General features: G+C 35.8%; 2 protein-coding genes across 4 annotated transcripts in view; one reads left to right on the forward strand and one right to left on the reverse strand.

Annotated features, from left to right (window-relative positions):
* ATG10 (autophagy related 10) overlaps nucleotides 1-22,210 on the forward strand; it is a 235,561-nt gene that overhangs the window by 93,305 nt on the left and 120,046 nt on the right. The window lies entirely within an intron of this gene.
* LOC132485288 (ubiquitin-conjugating enzyme E2 C) lies at nucleotides 7,262-7,953 on the reverse strand. Its single transcript, XM_060091795.1, has one exon. The coding sequence runs from the start codon at nucleotides 7,895-7,897 to the stop codon at nucleotides 7,358-7,360; it is 540 nt and encodes a 179-aa protein (XP_059947778.1). The 5' UTR covers nucleotides 7,898-7,953; the 3' UTR covers nucleotides 7,262-7,357.

Consider the following 22,210-nt stretch of genomic DNA (forward strand, 5'->3'; position numbering starts at 1 on the left):
ATCCTCTGCAAAATTATAGTTATATCTAAAATATCTTAAATTGTTATGTGTTTTGTAAAATGAATTTTCAGTCAACCTTGATTTTTTTGGTTAAGGAAGGAATTTTCTTTCTTGAGGAAGAATACTATGTAAATACTAAAGTATTATTGTTATTATGGATCCTAATGACCTTTATCCCTATAAATATTAACATTAAAATTTAAAAATACCTTTCTTTTTGCCAAACCCAAACATTCCCGAATAAAAGATCAAAGGTCACAGAGCTATGATGATTCAGTACTAAAATATCAAAGTATTTAGAAAGTCTGTTTCACAGTTGCTTAAATTATGTGAAAAGGTTTATCTAAAGGTCTAGGACCATCTTAAATTACAGCATAATATTTGCCCAAAGAAGTCTCAAGAGAGCTTACAATAGATCCATGCCACAAGAGTTTCAACCTGAGCAACAAAATAGCCATGTTTAAACACTAAGTCAAACTAGAAACATGAATCATTTTCTTCATTTAATTTAAAAAGAAATTTCCAGTAATTTCCCATTATATTAGCTTCATTTTAATAATTGAAGATGCCAGACATATAAGGTACAAAATAATGGGCATATTTCTACTGTAGCAGATTTTTTTCACTATTATTCATATCTCTCACAAAATCAAAGCAATCTTGTAAAACTGAGGTGTTGTTTACCATACCCCTGTGTTCACAGTGATGTGGGTCTGGGAGAGAATTGTTATATGGAGCTGGAGAACTAGAAGGAAGGGAATGGACATCTTAAAACTGGTTTAATAATATCAACAAAAAACATAAAGATGCCATATGGAAAAGGATGAAGTATTGCTCTAAGGAAATCTTATTTCCCACTGTGACATTTAGTCTGGATTTTCTGTAGTCTTGATTGTCTCATTCAGCAGGGTCAAGAAAGTTATCTTTCAGCCCAAGCTGTCAAAAGCTGAAGCTTTTGAATACTAAGGAGTTGAATACTTTTAATTTAGATTAATTAATCAGTTTTGAGACACAGGAATGAAATATTTAAGTCTTTTCTTAAGTTTAGTATTTTAGTATCTAAAGAAATAGAATATATGGTAATAGTGAACTTAATTTTTTAAACTGAGCTCAGCTTTTTCTTTTAAATTATTTGCTCATGTTAGTTTTAACTAACGCTGTGTAAATAAAGGGATCATAGTTTCTTGACTTCCATACTTGATTTGACCTAAAGACAAAGCTCTTAGCTAATGGAACCAGTGAAAAATTTTCAGGTCACTTAGAGTTGAGTAAGATTTATTGAAACAGTCCTAGTCGTGGCAAGAACAATGTGAGTTTGCAAGTGCTGTATAGTTCTCCTTTATATGGTCCCCAACAAGTCAGCCTGACCAAATTACAGGGACCTTTGCCCAGCTTACCAACAACCCATAGACTTGTTGACAGCATTGAAGTAAAATAGAAAAATGAACCATACAAGAGCAATAAAACAGCATTACGTCTTGAATTTAATTTAATTTAGATTTAGGTAGGGACTTGAACTGACGTGAACCATGAACCAAAAAAACTAGACAAACCATACTAATTTGTAGATCTTCTTTCTTTCACCAAAGGAAAGAAAAAGCTATCTGAGTGATCAAACTGCAACTTCACCTAGATTTATATTTTCTCAGATTACTCATTGGAGAAAAACAAAAAATCAAACTAGAACAAATATAAATATTTCTCAGCCAAACCTAAATATATTATTTAATTGGGAAAAAAAAGAGTTTAACTCCCCAAAGAAAAGAATGGATGCAGTTTGTTCTTTATTTCATGGTAGTTAAGTGAATTTAAAAAGTACATTGATTAATAAAAATATTTAATAGTTAATTTTAAAGCAGCAATTATTTATATATTGAATAATTTTGGTTAAGAGATTATTTAAGGGATATTGGTATAATTACTAATTGACAAAGTACTATAATTTACTTTGTATGATTATCTTTTTATATTAAATATTATTTCTGTATAATTTTTTTATAAATGGAATGACATTTATAGATATAGAGAATTGTTAATTTATAGTGACTACATCAAATTAGCAGGGACAATGTAGTCAAATATGCAAATGCATTGTGTATGTTAGATTGTGCCTCTTGTTCAGAAAATAGTGATATAGCTCTTTTAAAGTCAATAATAGTAATCATAAACAAGATAATCCCATCAGCACAAGTCAGTCTTACTCTGTGTGTAGTAATTTAGCACAGTATTGCACTTAATAAATTATCATTAATCGTAAATACATTTTCACATGTGCATACTTAAGTTCTTTAACATTTGCTATCTTGGTTTTTCTGTAGGGCTAAGGTACAAGACACTCATTTGAAATCTGAGAAGCAGCATAATCAGTCTTTTGAAGCCCACTGCAATCAATATCTATGCAAATGAGGTGGTTATGGAATTTACACAGCTTTGTCAATCAATCACTAGTCAAGTCTCCACCCTACACTCAAAATACTAATAGATTTTTTTCTTTTTAAAGAGACAATGACTTCTTTCTAAGTATTTGTTATATAGGCTAGTGCTATTGCTTTGATTGCCTCCTCCCACCTACCACCTTTTTCCTGCACACTTACCCCCTGCACAGTGAGGCAGCCCATGCTGCCCGTCTCTCTAGGTGGCAGGTGTCAAGATCAGGGGCTTCCTGAGTGCCACCCATGGGCGTCTTATGGCCCTGTCCTTGGCCCTGAGTTCTTGAAGGAACACATCGTGGGACTCAGAGCTGGTTGGACAAGCATCCTTAGAGTATTGATCAGGTGTTACCTGCCCACTGAGAGAGAGGTCTTCAGTGGATCACTAAAGGGCTCTGTCTTTACCTTGATCATGTCAAGTTCTTACCAAGGACTTGGTGGGGACACAGAACACTTGCTAACCAAATAATCAAAAGATAGAAGCTAAGAAGGATAATTAATTAGGCAGGCAACTAAAATTGGGTTCAAAGTTTATTTCTGTTATATGGAGTAATGGAATATCTAGATTTTTTTTTTGGCTGCCTATAACCACAGTATGAATCTTTAGTCCTGAGGTTGGCTGAAGAAGCTAATGCATAAGTCTGTCTTGGAATGGAAGCAAAAGGAAGTTAATAATCCCTCTGTTCTCCACTGGTTAGATAACATCTGGTGAATTGTAGAGTTCTATTCTAAAAATTTTAAAAACTCTGAAAAGCTTGAAACTGTATAGAAGAGGATAATTCAGATGATGAGGCAGCTGGAAATTTTAAGCTTAAAGTAGAGAGGATGTAGGTAGAATGTGATGTTGCTCGTCAAATATTGAAAATGTATCTGCAAACTCAGTATGTGAGTTAGGAATTAAGTTCCTAAGTTATGGGTACCAAGAGTGCACACATATGGTTATTTTCTTGTGTAAATAAAGTCTAGGGACAGATAGTCCAGGGCTAGAGAAGCAGCTCCACAGAGTCATTGAGGATTCTGACTCTGGTATCTTCAATGAATGATTGTTTCTCTTTTCAAGATCACGTCATAGTAAGTTGCTAGAGCTCCTGCAATCACATCCCTATTCCAGACATCAGGAAGAGGCATAAGTATGGTGTGGGGGAAGGGCACACCTTCTGCCTTTTAAGAAACCTTCCCAGAATTTCCACAAACTCTTCCACTTACATCTTTTTGGCCATAACTTAGTCTCATGGCCACACCTGGCTGCTATCGAGGCAGAATAGAACCAGTAGGTAAAAGTTTCAAAAGGGCACCTTTTTTAGAGGTACTGATGTTACTGTTGTTGAACATTCAAAAGCAACTAGGAAATTGCCTATCAGAGAAGTTTTAGGGGAAGACCTGATAGGTACAGTTTCTTCCAATACTATGTGCCAAGACTATTTCAATATATGTGTACATGGGCCATGCTGAGTTTTAGTTTGATTAACTTTTCTTATAAGAGATTTTGATAAAATCAGATTTCTTCTTACTACATATCAATAATGACGTGTTCCTTAAAGTGAATATTTAGTACACAAGTCATTATCATGTTATTCAGAAGCCAGCATATTCTTTTAATGGAAGGCACTCTAGTGAAGTAGGATTTTGTGGACACATAACTTCACTCATTTAGCAATCTTTCTGATACATGAAATGTTGTGCCTTATGAATTTTGTTATTAATTAACTTGCCGCAGGAAGTATTGATCAACTGATTGACCCAAATTTCACTCAGTATAGCTATAAGACAGATACATTTTAATATTTGTGGCATATGAAATGTGTAGGTTCAGTTTTATTTTGTGGTGGATTTTTATTTTCCCTTGGTGTCTGAATTATATGAGTTTCTTCAGAAAATATTAAGTTGTTGATGTGATGTGTATTTTGGATTTGTATTCACAATTCTGTAATTAAGAGATCTAAATATTAAAGTTATGAGTTTTGTAATTTTAGACTATAGTACCCTGCCTGGACCGTTAAGTCTATAAGAAGTAGACTGAAAACACTCCAGTACTTCTAGGCCAGTGCTTATTCTATAGACACAGGTAATATTCAAAAGTTATACACAATAGTTGTTGGATAGCTGCTCCATTAGAAACAGAAGAAGAAAATCTATTGCTTGCCAAACCAGAAAAATGTCATATAAAAAAGAAACTTTCTTTTCAAGATTCCAAATAGGTAAACCAAATATCAGTAAGAATGCAATAGTAAACACTGTCAAATTGTGCTCTTTTAGAGACTTAAATGAATTTTCCAGTACATAAAGATACTGTTATGTGTACATAACTTGGCCTGTACACATTTTCAGAGTATAGTTTTGTTTTAGTTATTCACAGAAAACAGTTCTGGAAAACATTTTTGCTTCAACCTAGAGTTTTTATGGTGTAAAGCATAAAAGGACAGGGTTGGGGGTGGGGGGATGCCCTGACCTGATACGTATTAGACCATGGACAGCTCAGCTCTGCTTTGTGAAAGCAACCGTGGGATCCCAGCTGTTTGGTCCTCCTTTTGCTTGGCATCTAGGCCTCATTTCACACCCAATTTGAATACTTTTAGTTTGAGGACCCTTAACTTGATCTTCAGATGGAATCCTTAACTAATGTGATATGTACTGCATTGAACTGACTTGAGCCAAGCCTTCTAAAGACCACAATTTACTTTGCTGGGAGAAGGATTAAAGTGGAGGGATTGATTACCTTTGCCTCTTTCCTTCTTTCTTCCCAACTCTTCCCCAAGAAAAAAAAGGATAAATCTTCTTCCACCACTTGCTTTTTCTAAAACTTTGCACAAATAACTCAATAGGCCTCAGGTTCTTTATCTGCAGATAAGGATAATAATGCCTATTATATAAGGATTATGGCAATTAAGTTCAATAAACATCTGAGTTCTTTCTGGGATCTTGGTCTAGTAAAATGTAAAATTATTTTGTTGTTAAGCTTTCAGCACAGTACATAATGATCAATAATTGTGATTCCCTTTGCATTCTAAAATGAGGTCCTCATATAACAGGGACCCCTATGATCCTGTAGTCTCAGCCGTTATTCCATGGGCATCTCAGTTTAGCTGTGCTTGCTGGGTTGAGATTCACTCTTACATAAACCTACCTGCCCCTTTCTCTTCTTTTTCTACTGCATGTCTATGGCTTGTTACTAGGTCTATTCCTCACCTTCCCTCCCTTGTCCTGCTTCCCATTTGTCTCCCTTCCCTGCCCCAGAAAAAGGCTTATCTTTCTTTTAGAAATTCATGCTAAATTGCAGTATATGTGTGTATGCCTGGGGTGGGCTTCAGTGGCTCTCCCATTTCTTCTGCCTACAGGTTTCTAGGTTGGTTGGTTGGTTTGATTTTTAAAGCTCAAGAAGTGTTCACAAGGTGATCACACCTATGTATCCAATACCCAGATAAAGAAGAACATTACCAGAACCACAGGACCGCCTCTAGGCATTTTCAGTCAGCTGTCTGCTCTCCAACAGTTACACTAATCTGATTTCTGATACTTCACATTCATTTTGCCTCTTTTTCTTAACCTTATATAAATATATCATACACCACATATTCTTTTGTGTGTGTCTTCTTTTTTCAACATTTTGTTTGTAAAATTCATCCAAGTTGTATGTAGTTAGTTGTTTGTTCATTCTACTTGATGTATACAGTTGCATTGTGTGAATTTACCACATTTGTTTATACGTTCTTTAGAATGATGGGGATTTGGGTTCTTTCCATTTTTTGACTATTACAAAGAGTGCTGCTGTGAACAATCTCATGCATCTCTTTTGCTGAGTATCTGGACATATTTCTGTTTGGGTTATACTTGGGAGTGGAATGGATGGGCCAGAGGGTACGTATATGTCCATCTTTAGTAGATTATACCAACACAGTCTTCCTAGGTAATAGTAATAATTTATACTCCTACTTGCTTCATAGTTTCAAAAGAGCCTACTCTCTGTCCACAAGGTGGAGTAAATTAACTCTCTGTCAAAATTTTCTCATTTCCTTCTCTTCAAAATTAACTATCAATTTTTAGATAATGCTAAAATGTTTCTATCAATTTGGGATCAAACTTTGAGCAATTATAAAATATCAATATATTGGGTTGGCCCAAAATTCATTTGTTTTTTTCTGTAAGATGGCTGTAGTAGCACTTAGTTGTCTTTAACTTCATTCGAAACAGTTTTGTTAGATTGTATTGTGACAGCTGTCATATCAGCATGCATTTAAAAAAACATCAAAATTGGTGAATTCTTTTGTAGCCATTTTAATATTGAAAATGGAAGAAAAACAACATTTTTGGCATATTATGCTTTATTATTTCAGAAAGGTAAAAACGCAACTGAAACACAAAAAAAGATTTGTGCAGTGTATGGAGAAGGTGCTGTGACTGATTGAATGTGTCAAAAGTGGTTTGCGAAGTTTCGTGCTGGAGATTTCTGGATGGTGCTCCACCATTGGGTAGACCAGTTGAAGTTGTTAGTGATCAAATTGAGACGTTAATTGAGAACAATCAACATTATACCACGTGGGAGATAGCCGGCATACTCAAAATATCCAAGTCAAGCATTGAAAATCATTTGCACCAGCTTGGTTATGTTAGTCGCTTTGATGCTTGGGTTCCACATAAATTAAGTGAAAAAAAACCTTCTTGACCGTATTTCTGCATGCGGTTCTCTACTTGAATGTAATGAAAATGTTCGGTTTTTTTTTTTTTTTTTTTTTGTTAAAAAACCCCCAAATGTATTTATTTAATATACTCATCACAAGGGCTTAACCAGACACTTAATTTAAAAAACAGAAACAAAACAAAAATGACACCACAGATAAGATACAGGGTCCTGTACAGAAATCGAGGAAAGGACAGACCATCTAAGGGAAAAAATATAAAAAGACAACAGAAGGAGAGCTGCACATCCTGGGTCAGGGCTCTTGGCTGGAGACCTGCTTTGAGTACGTTTCTTGCAGGTACTTCTTAAAGGCTGTGGGGTTTTTCCAGAGCTCAGCGGCATGTGTATTCAAAGGGCTATCGATGTTGGGTTCTCCGAGCAGGCTCTGGATGGAGAGCAGGATGGTCCTGACGTCGTACAGGGCGGACCACTTGTCTTTCAGGATGTCCAGGCAGATGTTACCCTGGGTGTCCACGTTGGGGTGGTAGCAGGGTGTGAGGAACTTGACCGTGGGTGCGTTGTAAGGGTAGCCACTGGGGAACTCCAGGGACAGTTTATACCTCAGGTCTTCATATACGGTGCCAGCTGCTCCATGGATGGTCCCCACCCATTTGAAAAGGTTGTCTGATTCAGGGAAGGCAGAAATTCCTTTATCACCAGACATCATGAGCGTCATCAGCTCCTGCTGTAGCCTCTTGCCCACGGGGCCCCGGGCGGCGCCCCCGCTGGGCTCGGCTCCTTTACGGGCGGCAGCAACGCTGGCGGCAGCTGGGTCGCGGTTCTGGGAAGCCATCCGGGTGGCGCTGAGAAGGGAGACAGGAACTCAGACTACACTGAGACCGCAGCAGCAACTGCCAAAATGTTCGGTTTTTAAAACAAATTGTGATGGGCGATGAAAAGTGGATACTGTACAATAATGTGGAATGGAAGAGATCGTGGGGCAAGCGAAATGAACCACTACCAACCACACCAAACGCCGGTCTTCATCCAAAGAAGGTGGTGTATCAGGTATATGGTGGGATTGGAAGGGAGTCCTCTATTATGAGCTCCTTCCAGAAAACCAAACCATTAATTCCAATAAGTACTGCTCCCAATTAGACCAACTGAAAGCAGCACTCGACAAAAAGCATCTGGAATTAGTCAACAGAAAACACATAATCTTCCATCAGGATAATGCAAGACTGCATGTGAAAATGGTGTCTTTTATTTTTACGTAAAAACCAAAGGAACTTTTTGCACAACCCAATAAAAAAATTAAGTACAGGTAATCTGTTTTTCTGTATAATATTCAAGGAAATGATTTAACATTTGATTTTTCAGCCAAACTGAGTAGTAAGTTAACTGACCAGATTCTGTACTGGTTTTGGCTGCCATATTGGGATTAGCTGAAGGCAATAGATAGAAAAGAGTTATAACAATTTAATAGTTTTTTCTTAAATGCCATTGTCTTATTAAATTAACTTTTAAGCAAGGGTTCGTGAGCTTTCTTGGAACAGCTCACAGGATGAATAGCTGACCTCTAAGAAGCACTTATTGTGCAAAACAGCTCTCATTTCATCCCATGGTAACCTTCCTAGGTAGGTGTTGTCATCACTCTTTGTTTTTAAAATGAGGAAATTAAGACTCAGACAGGCTAAGCTACCTGTTCCCCAGTGCTGTGTTAAGTATCTTGGACTTCATTCTCACCCATCACACCATCCTGCCCCCAGCCCTGCCACATGGCTAACATGGCTACCGGAGTGACATTTCTAAAACTCAAAGCTGAGCATGGCACTCCCTTGCATAGCAGAGTTTGACTTGCTATTAAATTAACTTTTAAGCAGCTTTAGAGACCTGCTGATCTTAAAGGAGACAATTTAACCCTCATCGTTGAAGTTCTATGTGAGATTATATCAAATCATCATAGATAAGGCCTTTTGTTATTATTGTTGTTTTCTATGGAAAAAACATCTGGAATATAAAGTTATATTCATCTATATGTATTCTTGTTTCGAAATGTCTAGTGTTTATTGATGTTGTAGGTATTTTGAAATGAATGTGACATACATGAGTTGATTTTGTTATCAGTTCATGCTGCATCATAGAGTCTAGAAAGGATTGAGTTATTATGATGAACACGTAATTATGTCAGTGTTTGATGTCACACACTTGTGCATAATGACATCAGCACAGCTGGAGCTTGATAACTTGTCTTCTCTGATATTTTCTCTACAAAAAATGTTCAGTAATTTCAATCAGAATGAAATTTTCTTTACAGAAATGTTCAGAAATTGTTCAGTAGTTTACTGCACTGGTATTGGCTAATAGGAATGCAAGAAACATAACTATTACTGGTTACTACTCTTTCCATTTTGCAACAAACCATTTCATAAGTTTCTTGTGTTCATTCATCACTGGGTATATATTATGTTAAATGAAAAAGAATTACATATTCTGAATATTTTTCTCCCACACTTCAAAATGTCCTTTTCAGATATTGTCTAACTGCCAGCTAATTTACAGCTCTGAAACCTTGTTGTTGTAGCATTTCAGAATAGAGTATTCAATAATTTAAAGTGAAATGAATCATTGTGTGATGAAGAATTGCTGTTAAATCTTTTGTGATGTAAGTGTTTCTTTGCTACAGTCATATATGTAATTGTACATTTCAGTGAGATGCCCTTTGAACATTAGAGGACATGTCCATGAGCTGAAATTCCAAAGACAAATCTAACGATTTGACAGCCCTGCTCAAAAGACAGCAGCTCAGCATTTTAGAGGTTTCCATGTATTAGATGACAGAGTCAGGATGAGCCTGGGAACATCCTCTGCTCTCTGACCTTCTGCCTACTCCTCTGTGTTGGGCTTCCATTGTCCTATGGTCCTGACAGGGAGGCACCCACTCACCAACCGGTCTCTCACTTCAGCGATCTCAGTGGCAGGGGGTGGGGGCAACAGTCACGAATCCCAGCAGTAGCTCACTGTAGTGGCTAAACCCTTGTTCTTGTTCTCATGGTGATTTTTTTAAGGGAAAATAATCTCCATGCTCTGCAGAATGGATTTAACATACTATTTTGATGCTCTCACAGCTGATTTCAACAAAATTCTTAGTGCCTAAACGTTAAAAACGGAATAAATATTTTCATAAATTCTTTGAAAGTAACAATAAGCAGATCCAAATATATTGACTATTTTTCCTATTTGGCTTCTTCTGACTAGACTAGTGCTTTTAATATTACTGCACTTCATTTTTATGGATAATCAAGAATGTGCATGAAACCTTAATTTCCAGCACAGAAGGATAATTGCTCAGTGATCATTTACTTTCTTTAAAACATAACTGAGGGTTTTCCTGGTGACGCAGTGGTTGAGAGTCCGCCTGCCGATGCAGGGGACACAGGTTCGTGCCTCGATCCGGGAAGATCCCACATGCCGCGGAGCGGCTGGGCCTGTGAGCCATGGCCGCTGAGCCTGCGCGTCCGGAGCCTGTGCTCCGCAACGGGAGAGGCCACAACAGTGAGAGGCCCGTGTACCGCAAAAACAAAAAACAAAAAAATCCCAAACATAACTGAATATAAACTAAGACAGAAACTAAGAAAAAGAGCTCTGCGGCATGTGGGATCTTCCCGGATCGGGGCACGAACCTGTGTCCCCGGCATCGGCAGGCGGACTGTCAACCACTGTGCCACCAGGGAAGCCCGAAAAATAGCTATTTTTAAACATGCCATTGAAATGGTGTATGAAATCAAATGGCATATGAAAACTGTACTCACCTTGATGTTTTTTTCTGACCTACAACTGTAACTTAAAGTGGACCTAGGATCTGGTTCACCTATTTAGTCATGGAACCATAGGAAGCACCTTGCTGATCACTAGTAGTCTGAATCCTTACTTGAGAAGTTGGGAAAGAGAGCCAATCCTGTTAAGTGATTAGCTCAATAACAGAGGTAGCTCCGGTATCCACGCCACTTACATGAATTCACTGCTCTTTCCACTTGGCTGTGGTTTACTGTTGTTTTTGGTTTCAGCAGCAAGATGTTTTAGATTAAAGAGATTTTACAGTACAGTTAAAAGCATAGAAAACATGAATTTAGTAGAAAAGACACTGATCTTTAATAGTGATGGCTCTGCTGGTCTCGAGATAATCTTTCTATGGTATCGGGTCATAATCATTTTTTTAAAATTTGACTGTCATAAAGTCATATCATAGCTCTTGTACAAATATATGCAAAAACAACTGAATTATAGTGTGTGAATAAACATTCCCTGACCCCAAGCTGATTTTCTTACCACTCTTTCTATGAGCAAGCAGAGGACCATTTAAAGTAAGAAAAGTGGAGGGAAATAGAGAAGTGTAAAGGACAATTTGAATAGTAAATGCACTGTGGTATCCGTGGGACCCTTCTCCAACTTTATGTGATAGCGTACAGTATAGAAAAGGTTCTTTCAGCAAGTGTTTAGGAAAATATGTTCCAAAAGATCTGCATAACATTAGTGTAACCAAGTGTTCCTCTCTGTGGCTTCCTGTTTTGGAATTAAATGCCTTCAGGATACTCAGAATAACTCTGTTTAGAAACACAAGAAGAATTTAACCTCTTATGTTCCAAATCAGTTTAAAGAACTATAGGTCAATTAGAAAACAAAAATATCTCATCCTACTTTGTTTCTCAATAGTTTCAGCTAAACTTAAAAAAATTTTTATACATAAAGTAGGTGGTATAGTTAGAAATCAAAGTTATAAACAGGAGTTCTTACAGGAATTATTATCACCAAAATTGTAAGATCAGTTTTGTTTCCTTATAAACAATTTTCATAGGCTAAACCTTTCTGCAGATAGGACTATTTCCAAATGGACTCAGTGAAAAATTTCTACTCTTGTTATCTGAAGGAGGTTCATACAGGGAACAGATAAGCTGAATCTGTGGTTATTTCTTTGTGGTGTTATTGTTCAGCATTCTTAAGTTGCTGCTGCAAAGCCAGCAGAGGGAGCACCAAACAATATTTTTGTTTAGCTTAAAGCTTAATAATGTATTTTAAAACTCTTTTCTCCATTTTCATTTAAAAATATATCTACAACTGATCATTCATTGATTATACAGTTTTTACTCTATAGATTTAACTTTCTCTGTGTTTCTAATTCTTGTTTGAAATTAAAAGACTTAAAAGGGTATTATTTATTCAATTCAATTCTACATATATCCATTAAATGTCTAATGTATATAAGGTAAGTAATGGAGAGTCAAAGGTGAATACTCCACAGTCTCTGTCCTTTAGGTATTTATAGTCTAGTTGGATAGAGAGAATTATAAAGATCCTTCTATTTACAAGGTAGAATATGGGCCACTTATCTTGATAAAGAATCGTTGGAGGTATTCTTGAGAGGGTGATATTTGAATTGGACCTTGAAGGAGAGGTTTCCTAAAATGAAAATTCTAGATTGGAGAGAATAGCATAAATGCAGGGTGTATTTGGGAAAAGGAAACTATAAGGGTGTGGCTTGACAGAACATGGGTGATAGAGGGGATGTACTGGGAAATTAGATCAGAAAGCTAAGGTAGAGTCAGATACAGAGCACCTTGAAATCCATGCTTAGTAGTTTTGGTTTATTCTTTTGGCAAAGGAGAGTAAATAGCAGACCATTAAGAGGAAACAAATGATGTTTTTCACTCTAAAAGGTTGCCTAGAGAACTGAGAGATTAAAACTGGACATTTCTGTACTAGTTCATGGGGGGAATATTCTATAATAATAATAATAATAATAATAATAATATCTTTCTTTTGTATTTGTATGTATACATATCACACATGTGTATATATAGACACTGATATATATGTGTTTGTGTATATATTTTCACACACATAAGATTTATACAACAATACTGTTCCTAAGTCATATATGTAAATATATATCCTTCAGAAGTATCCTGTGATTTAAAGATTTGTACTAAAAATGTAATGTGTACATTTAGCTAATGTGTACCAGGTCTCATAGAAAATTCAGAGCAAAGCTGGTACCCAAAAGAACACCTAGGTTTTCAGTCTCTGTGACCAGGAAATTGAACAAGTTACCATTACTCCCACTGGAGATGTAAGGGGTGACAGAGGCTGGAGTGGAGGTGGAAGGCAGGGATTATTCAACGCTGGTGTATCAGACTGGAGATGTTGGAGGGCATCCATCCTTGTAGAGATGTCTAACACATACTTCCAGTTTTAGGTTTGGAGCTCAGAAGAGAAGCCAGAGCTAGAGTTTGGGAGTGGATGAGATTATTCAGGGCAATTAGATGGAGAAGAGGAGTGAAGTGAGAACCAAACCTTGGGGGATGCCTACATGTAGGAGGGTAAGGAAAGGAAGAAGTGTGGGAAGAAGCCTGCACAGACACTGATAGAGCTGAGAGTAGTCAGGAAAATGCCCCATTTGTCACTCAACAATATGTGCATCGCTGCTCTGTGCAAAGCACTGAAGCCTCTGTCCAGAGTGTAAAGGAGGGGGCCTGAGCAGAGTCAGCCGCTGCAAGGGACAGTTTAGGATGGAGACTGATGGGAGGGTCATCGGGTTTGTTTACTCAGGAGATCAGACTTCCTAAATAGTTCCTTTAGTTGTGTACCAAAATACAAAGTAGACTTCCACCTCACAGCTCTGTTTATGCAAAGTTAAAAGATCCAGAGGACCGCCCCTTGGCTCAAAATTTATGAACTGTAACTTTGATATCCAGGTGTGTTGTTTGTGGGTCAAACTCAGTTGTGTAGTTTTCAAAAGATGTACAATGCCCTTGTAGCCTTGATTACTTATCTTTATTTTATGACTACTTTGTATTTGATTTTTTATAACAGAGAAAAAAATCACCATTGTCTTTGTGTAAGTTCACTGTAAAAAATTAAAATACAAAGAAGAAATTTTAAAAATCACCCCTTAAATAACCACCATAATACATTAGATAACCAGAAATAGAACTTCCTTCCCTTTCTACTTCCTCCTCCCTCCCTTCTTTTTTTCCTATTGCTTTGTTGATCATAGTATGCCTTTTATTTTAAATAAAAAGGATTAAATTTACTTTTACTTAAATTTATAAAAAGGAAAAGAAACTAAAGGTACCTAAAAGAATTGTAGAGCTTCCAAATAAGTACTTCTTGACTACAAGACATAGTATATATTTCGGAAGATCCGTCTACAGTTAAGAAACGAGATTGTGACAAACATAACGAGGTCAGAGTTACTGTTTTATGATACACGTTTCTGTTGAAACCATTTGGATTGATTGTTTTTGAAAGATTTATATGTATGCTCTGCCTTCCTGTCCCCTCTCAATTTGTGTTTGTTACATTAGTTGTACTTGTTTAAGCTTTATGACATTTACATCATTTTGTAATTAAGGCCTATACTTGTTTAAATCTAGTTCTATATTTAACTGGAGTCCAGTACTCACCATGATTTTTTTTCTTACCCTGGCGTTTCCATCCTTGAATTTTAATTTTGATTCATATTTTAGTTGTCTAGTTTCCATCAATAAGTGGAATTATTTAGGAAGGGCTATAGACAGCTCTTTCCTGCTGAAAACATATTTTGTTGTATTTATCCTATGCAGACATCTTGGTTAGGCAGACTGCTCTGGGGACATGGTTTCTTTCCTTCAGAACTATACAAACACTGGTCAGTTGTCCTCTGCTGTTGAAAATTGCTGTGGAAAAATCCAATGCTGGCTTCATTGTTCTCAGATTTGTGCGTGATTTCCTTTTTTTCTTTTCTTCTCTCTTCCTTTTCTTTCCTTTAAATTTTTTTCTTTTGGTATCCTCTGTTCAACTTTAATGTTATAAGCATGTGGAAAATGAATTAAATTGAACCTTTATTTCACGATATGCCCCAGAATAAAATCCCAGATGGGCTGAATAATTAATTTTTTTAATAAGACCCATACAACTAGTAGATGAAAACACTGGTAGCCCTCTAGTCTTTCTAAGAATCTTCAAGATAGAAAACATGAAGAAATGATCTATAGGTTTTTCTGCATCAGAAAGAAAAAAAAAAAAAACCTCAGAAAACAAAAACCAGCAATACATACGAATAATGTTGAAGGAAAAATTGCAACAGGTAAAATATTCACAGTAAATGTTAGATGATAGATGTTTGTTGTGTATGTGTTTTATATATGATAAAACCACTGCTGCAAAAGAAAAGTGGGTAAAAGGCACACAGAGGCATTTCACAAGTGGAAAAATTCAAGAGATTAGAAGACTTCTAATAATTTCATGTAGGCATAAAGGTGAACTTTTAAGAAAGCACAAAGGAATTTCCCTATTTTGAATACAGATACTCTCATATGTAGTTACCTGTGTTGGATTAAATAAACTTAAATATCCCTTCAAGCTGTGAAATTCCATGTTTCTGACATGTGTATATCAGATCCTTGCTATTAGTTTTTCTCCTTGTTAAGTTCAGGAACGATGCCTTATGCATCTTTCTGCTCTACCCTGGTGCATAGCTCAAACCATATCATGTACCTTGCATGTACTGGTCCTGAAAGAAATATTTAAATATTGAATAACAATTGTAATGAATTTTTAAAAATTAATGTTTGTTAACTTATTTTATAAAATATGAGGGGGCTTAGACTCTTTTGTATAGATACTTTAAAATTTATGGTGATTAGTCTTATGCTTAGAATTTTGATAAATGCATTTTGTTACTTGAATAGAAAGATTTATTGTTTTATAGGGTAATTGTATACCTAAATCTCATTTTGCAGAATTCAATTGTTAATTTCAGTGAATGATCATATACAGAATTGTATTTTTAGACCCTAATTCCTGTGCGCTGCAAAGAATTTTGTTTGCTATGTACATGGTTTATTGGACATTAATGCTAAAATTATTTAAAAACCTTTGAAAATGATTTTAATGTGAAATTGTGGCATAAAATGCACGTTGCATATATGATTAAAGGTTAGTGATAATTGATCATTTTTGTTATGTTGATTTAAATAGGGAAACTGAAGTTTTTCGCAAATAAAGGGGTATATTCAAAGTGATAGAATGATTTTATAGGCTATTTAACAGCAAACTTTCTTTGAAGAACCATATTGTGGTTAGTGATATTAAAATTGGTATCAGCCTTGGGATATCAAATATATTTATTTTTAACTTTTATGTAGATACAGTTATTTAAATGTACATTTCAAGTACATTTCAAGTGTCTTTCAAAGTAATTTTGAATGAATTCCATTTGAGAAGTGAGGAGCTAGGTTTGTTAGTTATTAAGCCAAATATAGTAATATAGCTTATTTTATTGATCTGTGATTTTTAAAATTAAGAGTGAGAAAAGTCACAGATGTAGTTTGTTGACATATTGCAATCCATATGTGTGCTTTTCTGATAAGGAAGGTATAGCATATACCATCTCTCCAGAATATTTAGCACCAGATTTATGATTTTTCTAATTTGGTTTGTAGCTTGCCAAAGAGCATGTGAGTGCATATTTGATCAGAAGCATATTTTGCCTTGAATCAGATGAAGAATACTTAATGAGTCAATGCCAAGAAGCAATGCAGAGATGATGCAGACTAGCAGACTAAAAAGGCTTTAAAATGCCTTAATGTGAAATATAATAGAGATAAAGTAATGTTACATAAAAAGTCCAGTTTTTCAGTTTTTCATGCCCATCCCCTTAATAAAATTCTTCACCATAACGATTAGGAGTGATATTTTATATTTATGTGATGCATTTTGCATTTCCAGTGGGGTGAAGACTTATTTCAAGTGTATTGTACTCATTCTCTCTTGAGGGCTGAGAAAGACAGGAAATGTACCTTTAGGTACCAGTAGCTCTGCTCTCTCTAGCAAGCCTCCTTCTAAGAATGAGTGCTAGAGATTACCAATTTAAATTAATTTTTTTCTTTTGCTTGTTTGATAGGAAAAAAATTATCTTTGTGTCGATTTGTATTTCTTGCCGTAGTGGTGAAGTTAGAAAATTTGTCTGTTTATTCTGCCACTTGTATTTCTTCCTTTATAAATTGCTTATCCTTGTTCTTTGTCCATTTGTCTATTAAGGTACTCACTTCTTAGTGGTTATGAAATTCTTTATTTGTTAAGGAATAAACAAATACACACACTTTGTTGTGTATGTTACAAATATTTTACCTAGTTTTTTTGTAATTTAACTTTGTTTGCAGTGGTTTTTTGTCATATATAATTTAAAAAATGATTATAGCTAAATCTAGTAATCATTTCTTTCTATGCTTTCTTTCTTTGTTAAGATTTGAAAGACCTGTACAACTCTAAATTATATAAAATTTTCTTTCTTTTGAAACTGTGATGTAGGAGGGAGTAATCAGACAAAGCCTTCATATTGCTTAGTTTAAATAAGTTATAAGGAATTACCTTTGTTGGACTGTGTGATTTTTTATTTATAATGACTCATTTACAGATATCCCATAGATATGATTTGTTGTTTTACCTCAGGCTGTGGAAGGCCCTTCCCAAGTGAAGTGTCCAGTGTTCTGTGTTCTTAGTTGCTACCATAACACTTCTCCACTGCAGAAGAAGGGGAGAAAGGAGAGTGAGGGATTAGACCTTTCCAATGACACTCTCTTCTCTTCTTCTCTACTTGAAGAGCACTTTTACATACAGAAATTATAGAAATGCATAATTATTTGATTTCCAGGCTAGTCCACAATAGCAATAATAGTTTTTTTCCCACTGTTCATTGTATAAAATGTCAGCCATGTTTTGAGTTAATTGTGGTTTTAAGGGTAACCTGGGAACCTGAACAAAAAATGGTTTCAAGTTCAAAACAGGTTACAAATAAACTTTGGAAGCATAGCCCATTTGTAGCTTGTGGTCTGCTGGTCAGTCTTCTTGAGGAGCCATATCTAAGGATCCTGGACCAGGACTGGTCAGTTGATCTTGGATGACTCTAATGAGTCCTCAGTGATTCTGCACAGTAGATTTACAGTAAGACTTGTTTTGTAAGTTCTGTGAGGTGAGAGGCAGTATGACTGGTGTATAGGTATGCCTTCTGTTTAGGATATACAGCAGAAATACCCAGTAGAATTTCCTGCAGTGATGTAAAATGTATACCATATTACTGTTCACTTCCTGATCAGAGAAATGTTCTGTATCTTTGCCATCCAATATGGTAACCACTAGACACATGTGGCTCTTGAGCACTTGAAATGTGGCTAGTGTGACTGAGAAACTGAATTTTTAGTTACTTAATTTTAATTTAAATCTCAGTTTAAATAGCCACATGTGGCTAGTGGTTCTTATATTGAAAAGCATAGATCTAGAGGTTTATATTGAGTGGAGTACAGTCCTGAGTTTCACTAAATCACAGAATTAACAAGTCAATTTAATGCCTATTAGAGGCTTTCTCCCTTATTATCTGATAAAAAGTGTCATGGAATGTGTAGCTCTTACTTGGATCCTGTTTAGAAGAAACCAACTATGAAAAGTTTAAAAGACAGTTTTGAGACAATCTGGGAAATTTGAACCTGGATCAGGCATTAGGTGATTTTATGGAATTAATGTTAACTTTGTTAGGTGTGATGATAGCAATGGGTTTGTATTATTAAAACACAACAGTGAAGTTTTCAGATGAAATAATATGTTACCTAGGGTTTGCTTTAGAGAAAAAAGTATTTGCCGGCGAGTGGCTGAGACAAGATTGGCCAGTGTTCACAGAGCTTTAGCTAGCTGAATGGCATATGATGTTCATTATACTGTTTTTATGCTGTTATATGTGGTGGAATGTTTTCATAATAAACAGTATTGAACTGGGAGAGCTCCTTGTTTGTCATAAAGTTCAGCCGGTTTTCCAAGTTCATTTACTCAGTCATTCAACGGCAGAGTTAGGATTCAGATCTGTCATTTGGCTCTAAGTTCTGTTCATTTTCTATGACATTGCACTGTATCATATTTTGGACACGTGGTTCTTCATCCCACCTGCTCCATGACCCTTGACAAATTGTCTTGCACATTTCCCTCTCATGTGGATACGGCTAAATTTGGTAGCAGAGCTGGCCACATAGGTCAGCAGAGGGTAGAGCTTTTCATAGCAAGTTGGATCAGGTTGGAATATTACAGAATCCAGATTTGAGGGCTGAATATAAAAAGTAGCTTGGGAGCGAAACCAGAGGAGAAGTCCATTAACAGATTTGAGAGGATAGGAAGAAGCAAGGTCCAAAGAGATCTGGAATGGGTAAGATGGGACCAGGTCAAAAGGCTGAGAGCATAATTTATGTAGAAAGTAAGGATGATGACTGCTAATTCTTACTGGGAGACAGCTGCATAACCTGCAAGGGCAGGTTAACTGACTTGGCGTATAGCCATATTGACATTATTTATTATGAAATGTATGTACCACTATACCTGATAATCTCTATTCATTTAATCTAAAATAATTGTAATAGTATAGAATTTTTATCTGGAAGGTGCTCTTGAGGTCATTTAATTCAACCCATTTATTTCTAAGTGTTACCAAATTCATATTGCATTTCCAACGGGTAGTTGGCATTGAGTTATGTACCATAAAGATTACAAAATTACAGTTATGTATGCTCTCAAGAAGATTTTGAGATGAGTAGATAATAGTTATGATTATTCAAGTAATGCAAATATTTGGTTAAACTGATTATTGATTAAAGTAGAGAAGAATAATTTTATTTATAAAATAAAATTTATTTTATTAATACAACTTATGAATTGTATTTACACTTATGTTTCTAATCTCAGGGCTATTGTTGAGCAAGAATTTCTCACATCAATAAATGAACAGCCACATAGTGTACATTTTAACATTATTGCAAGTGTCCATGTTTTATATTTCATACCAGGAATGGGGGCGGGGGGAATTCAGCAAACAAACCATTAATGCAGGAATAAATTAGTGAGTGGAATGTTTGTTATACAGTTGCCTCACTAGGACATGACTATTTAAAAGCAAAGTAAAACAAGACATTATTGAATAGCATCATATTGGCATTGTGATAATTTTCTAATTGTATTTATTTGCAACTTTTATGGACTATTTGAATATTTCTTTTTGAGTTCCATTTCAGAATTATTTAGTTAAAGCCAAGAAAAAATTGTTTCTCCTCCTGTACCCAAACTATTCTATAGTCAAAAGCAATAAGCTCACAAAATCAATTTCTAAGTTTAATGGCAGATATTTGAATTTATTAGGTACTATTAAGTTAGGACTACTATACTAATTTGTTCATTCATTGATTATTTCTTTATATTTATTCATTAATTTTTTATTTTTTATTTTTTAATTTTTTTGGCCACACTGCGCAGCTTATGGGATTTTAGTTCCCACCCAGGGATTGAACCCGGGCCCTCGGCAGTGAGAGCGTGGAGTCCTAACCACTGGACCACCAGGGAATTCCCTTTATTCATTAATTTAACAAACTTAATATGTGTTCCCATTGAGGATGAAAGTATAAATAAGACATAGCCCCTACCCTCATGCTGCTCACATTTGAGCTGAGTAAACAGTAAGTAATTGTGATTGAGTATGCCAATTGTTATAGTGGTGGTAAATGCAAAGGGCCATGGGAATATTATGGAAAAAAAGATTAGCTAGGAGATGGAATGGGGTTGAGGTACAGACATTTTTCATGGAAAAGAACCTTGAAGAATAAATTGAGGTTGATTATATTTCTTGTTACATTAATAATGGCAACTGTGAGAATCAGGTTTTTAAAGATCAATAGGTGTCATCTCTCCTTAGCTCTGAAGGTACTTCTGCTTCCATTTTTCCCTACTGTCTGCTTCAGATGCTTTTTTGTACTGCAACCTTTGATCTCTGTCCTATCTGGTTTTATTCTTTGGATCCTGGCTGACATCTGGTCCATTTTAGATTACTGACCTGGCTTTCAGCTATCTACTATTAGTCTGACCTGGCACTCTCAGAGTACTCTGCTTCTGGTAACTGCCCCTCTCCTTGACCTACTGCAGCTTCAAGCGAGAGGAGCTTTGTTCACATGATCTGGCCAGACATTCAGAATCCTACTCCAGCCAAGGACTCCAGTGTCTTCCAGCCAATTTTATTTTTCTGAGATGGCATATTAGAAAAGAAAGGTCTGAGAAAATGCAGGTGTGATATGGCTCAAGACCAGGGTGCAAGAGGATTGAGAGGGATGTTTGGAAAGGCAAGTGAAGGTTGGACTGTAAGAACCATAAAAAACTTGGATTTGGCGCTTTATTTTTCATGCCAACTGGGACCCATAAATGTTTTTCAGGAGGACTGTGACACCATCACATCTATACTTTGGAAAGATAATGGTGTCATGACTGGACCATAAAGAGGAGAGATTGCAGTCAGGGAGACCAGTTAAAGGAAAGAGATGATGAAGCCCTGAATTGAGCAAGACAGTAGTGATGGAGAAGAAGAAATCAATCAGAAAAATGTCAGAGATGGGACTAGTAAGATTTGGAAACTAACTGGAAATTGAGCAGGGGAGGAAAGAAAAATATTCAAGATATTTTCCAAATTTTCTGGTATGTGTGATTAGATGGGTTATTTTTTCCTTTGTCATTACAATTGTAATTAATGTAAAAAATTAATTACATTTGTAGCTATTTGTTTAATGGCTGTCTTTTCCATTGGACTGAACTCCATGAGGGCAGGGATTTTGTCTTTCTTGCTTATATCCATATTCCCTAGTACTAGACACAGTCTCTGGCTATACTGATACACTCAATAGTTATTGACCAACTGACTAGTTTATTTGTTCAATACAATTTATTGACTACCAGGCACTGTTAAAGGTGAATTTTAATAACTTTAACTAAAACATGAAATACATAAGGATGAGGAAGATTAGTGAAAACATAAAGGATTATATTTTGGACACATTGAATTGAGATGCCATGAACATCTAGTTGGAGATTGAATCTATCTAAACTTCAAAAGAGCGATCTTGGTAGTAGGCAATTCAGATTTGGGATGAAAGTGAAACCTGAAGCCATGGAATATTTGAGATTAATAGAGTAAGAAAAGTGAGGCATAATAATGGCTGAAGACAGAATTCCGGGGAATACAAATATTTAAGAGATAAGTAGAGAAAGAAGAGTTAATTAACGCAACTGAGAAGAGTGTCCAGAGTTTTAGGAGAAAAATCAGAGGGTAGTG

Source organism: Mesoplodon densirostris, chromosome 3 (genome assembly GCF_025265405.1).
Source record: "Mesoplodon densirostris isolate mMesDen1 chromosome 3, mMesDen1 primary haplotype, whole genome shotgun sequence".
NCBI classification, from domain to species: domain Eukaryota; kingdom Metazoa; phylum Chordata; class Mammalia; order Artiodactyla; family Ziphiidae; genus Mesoplodon; species Mesoplodon densirostris.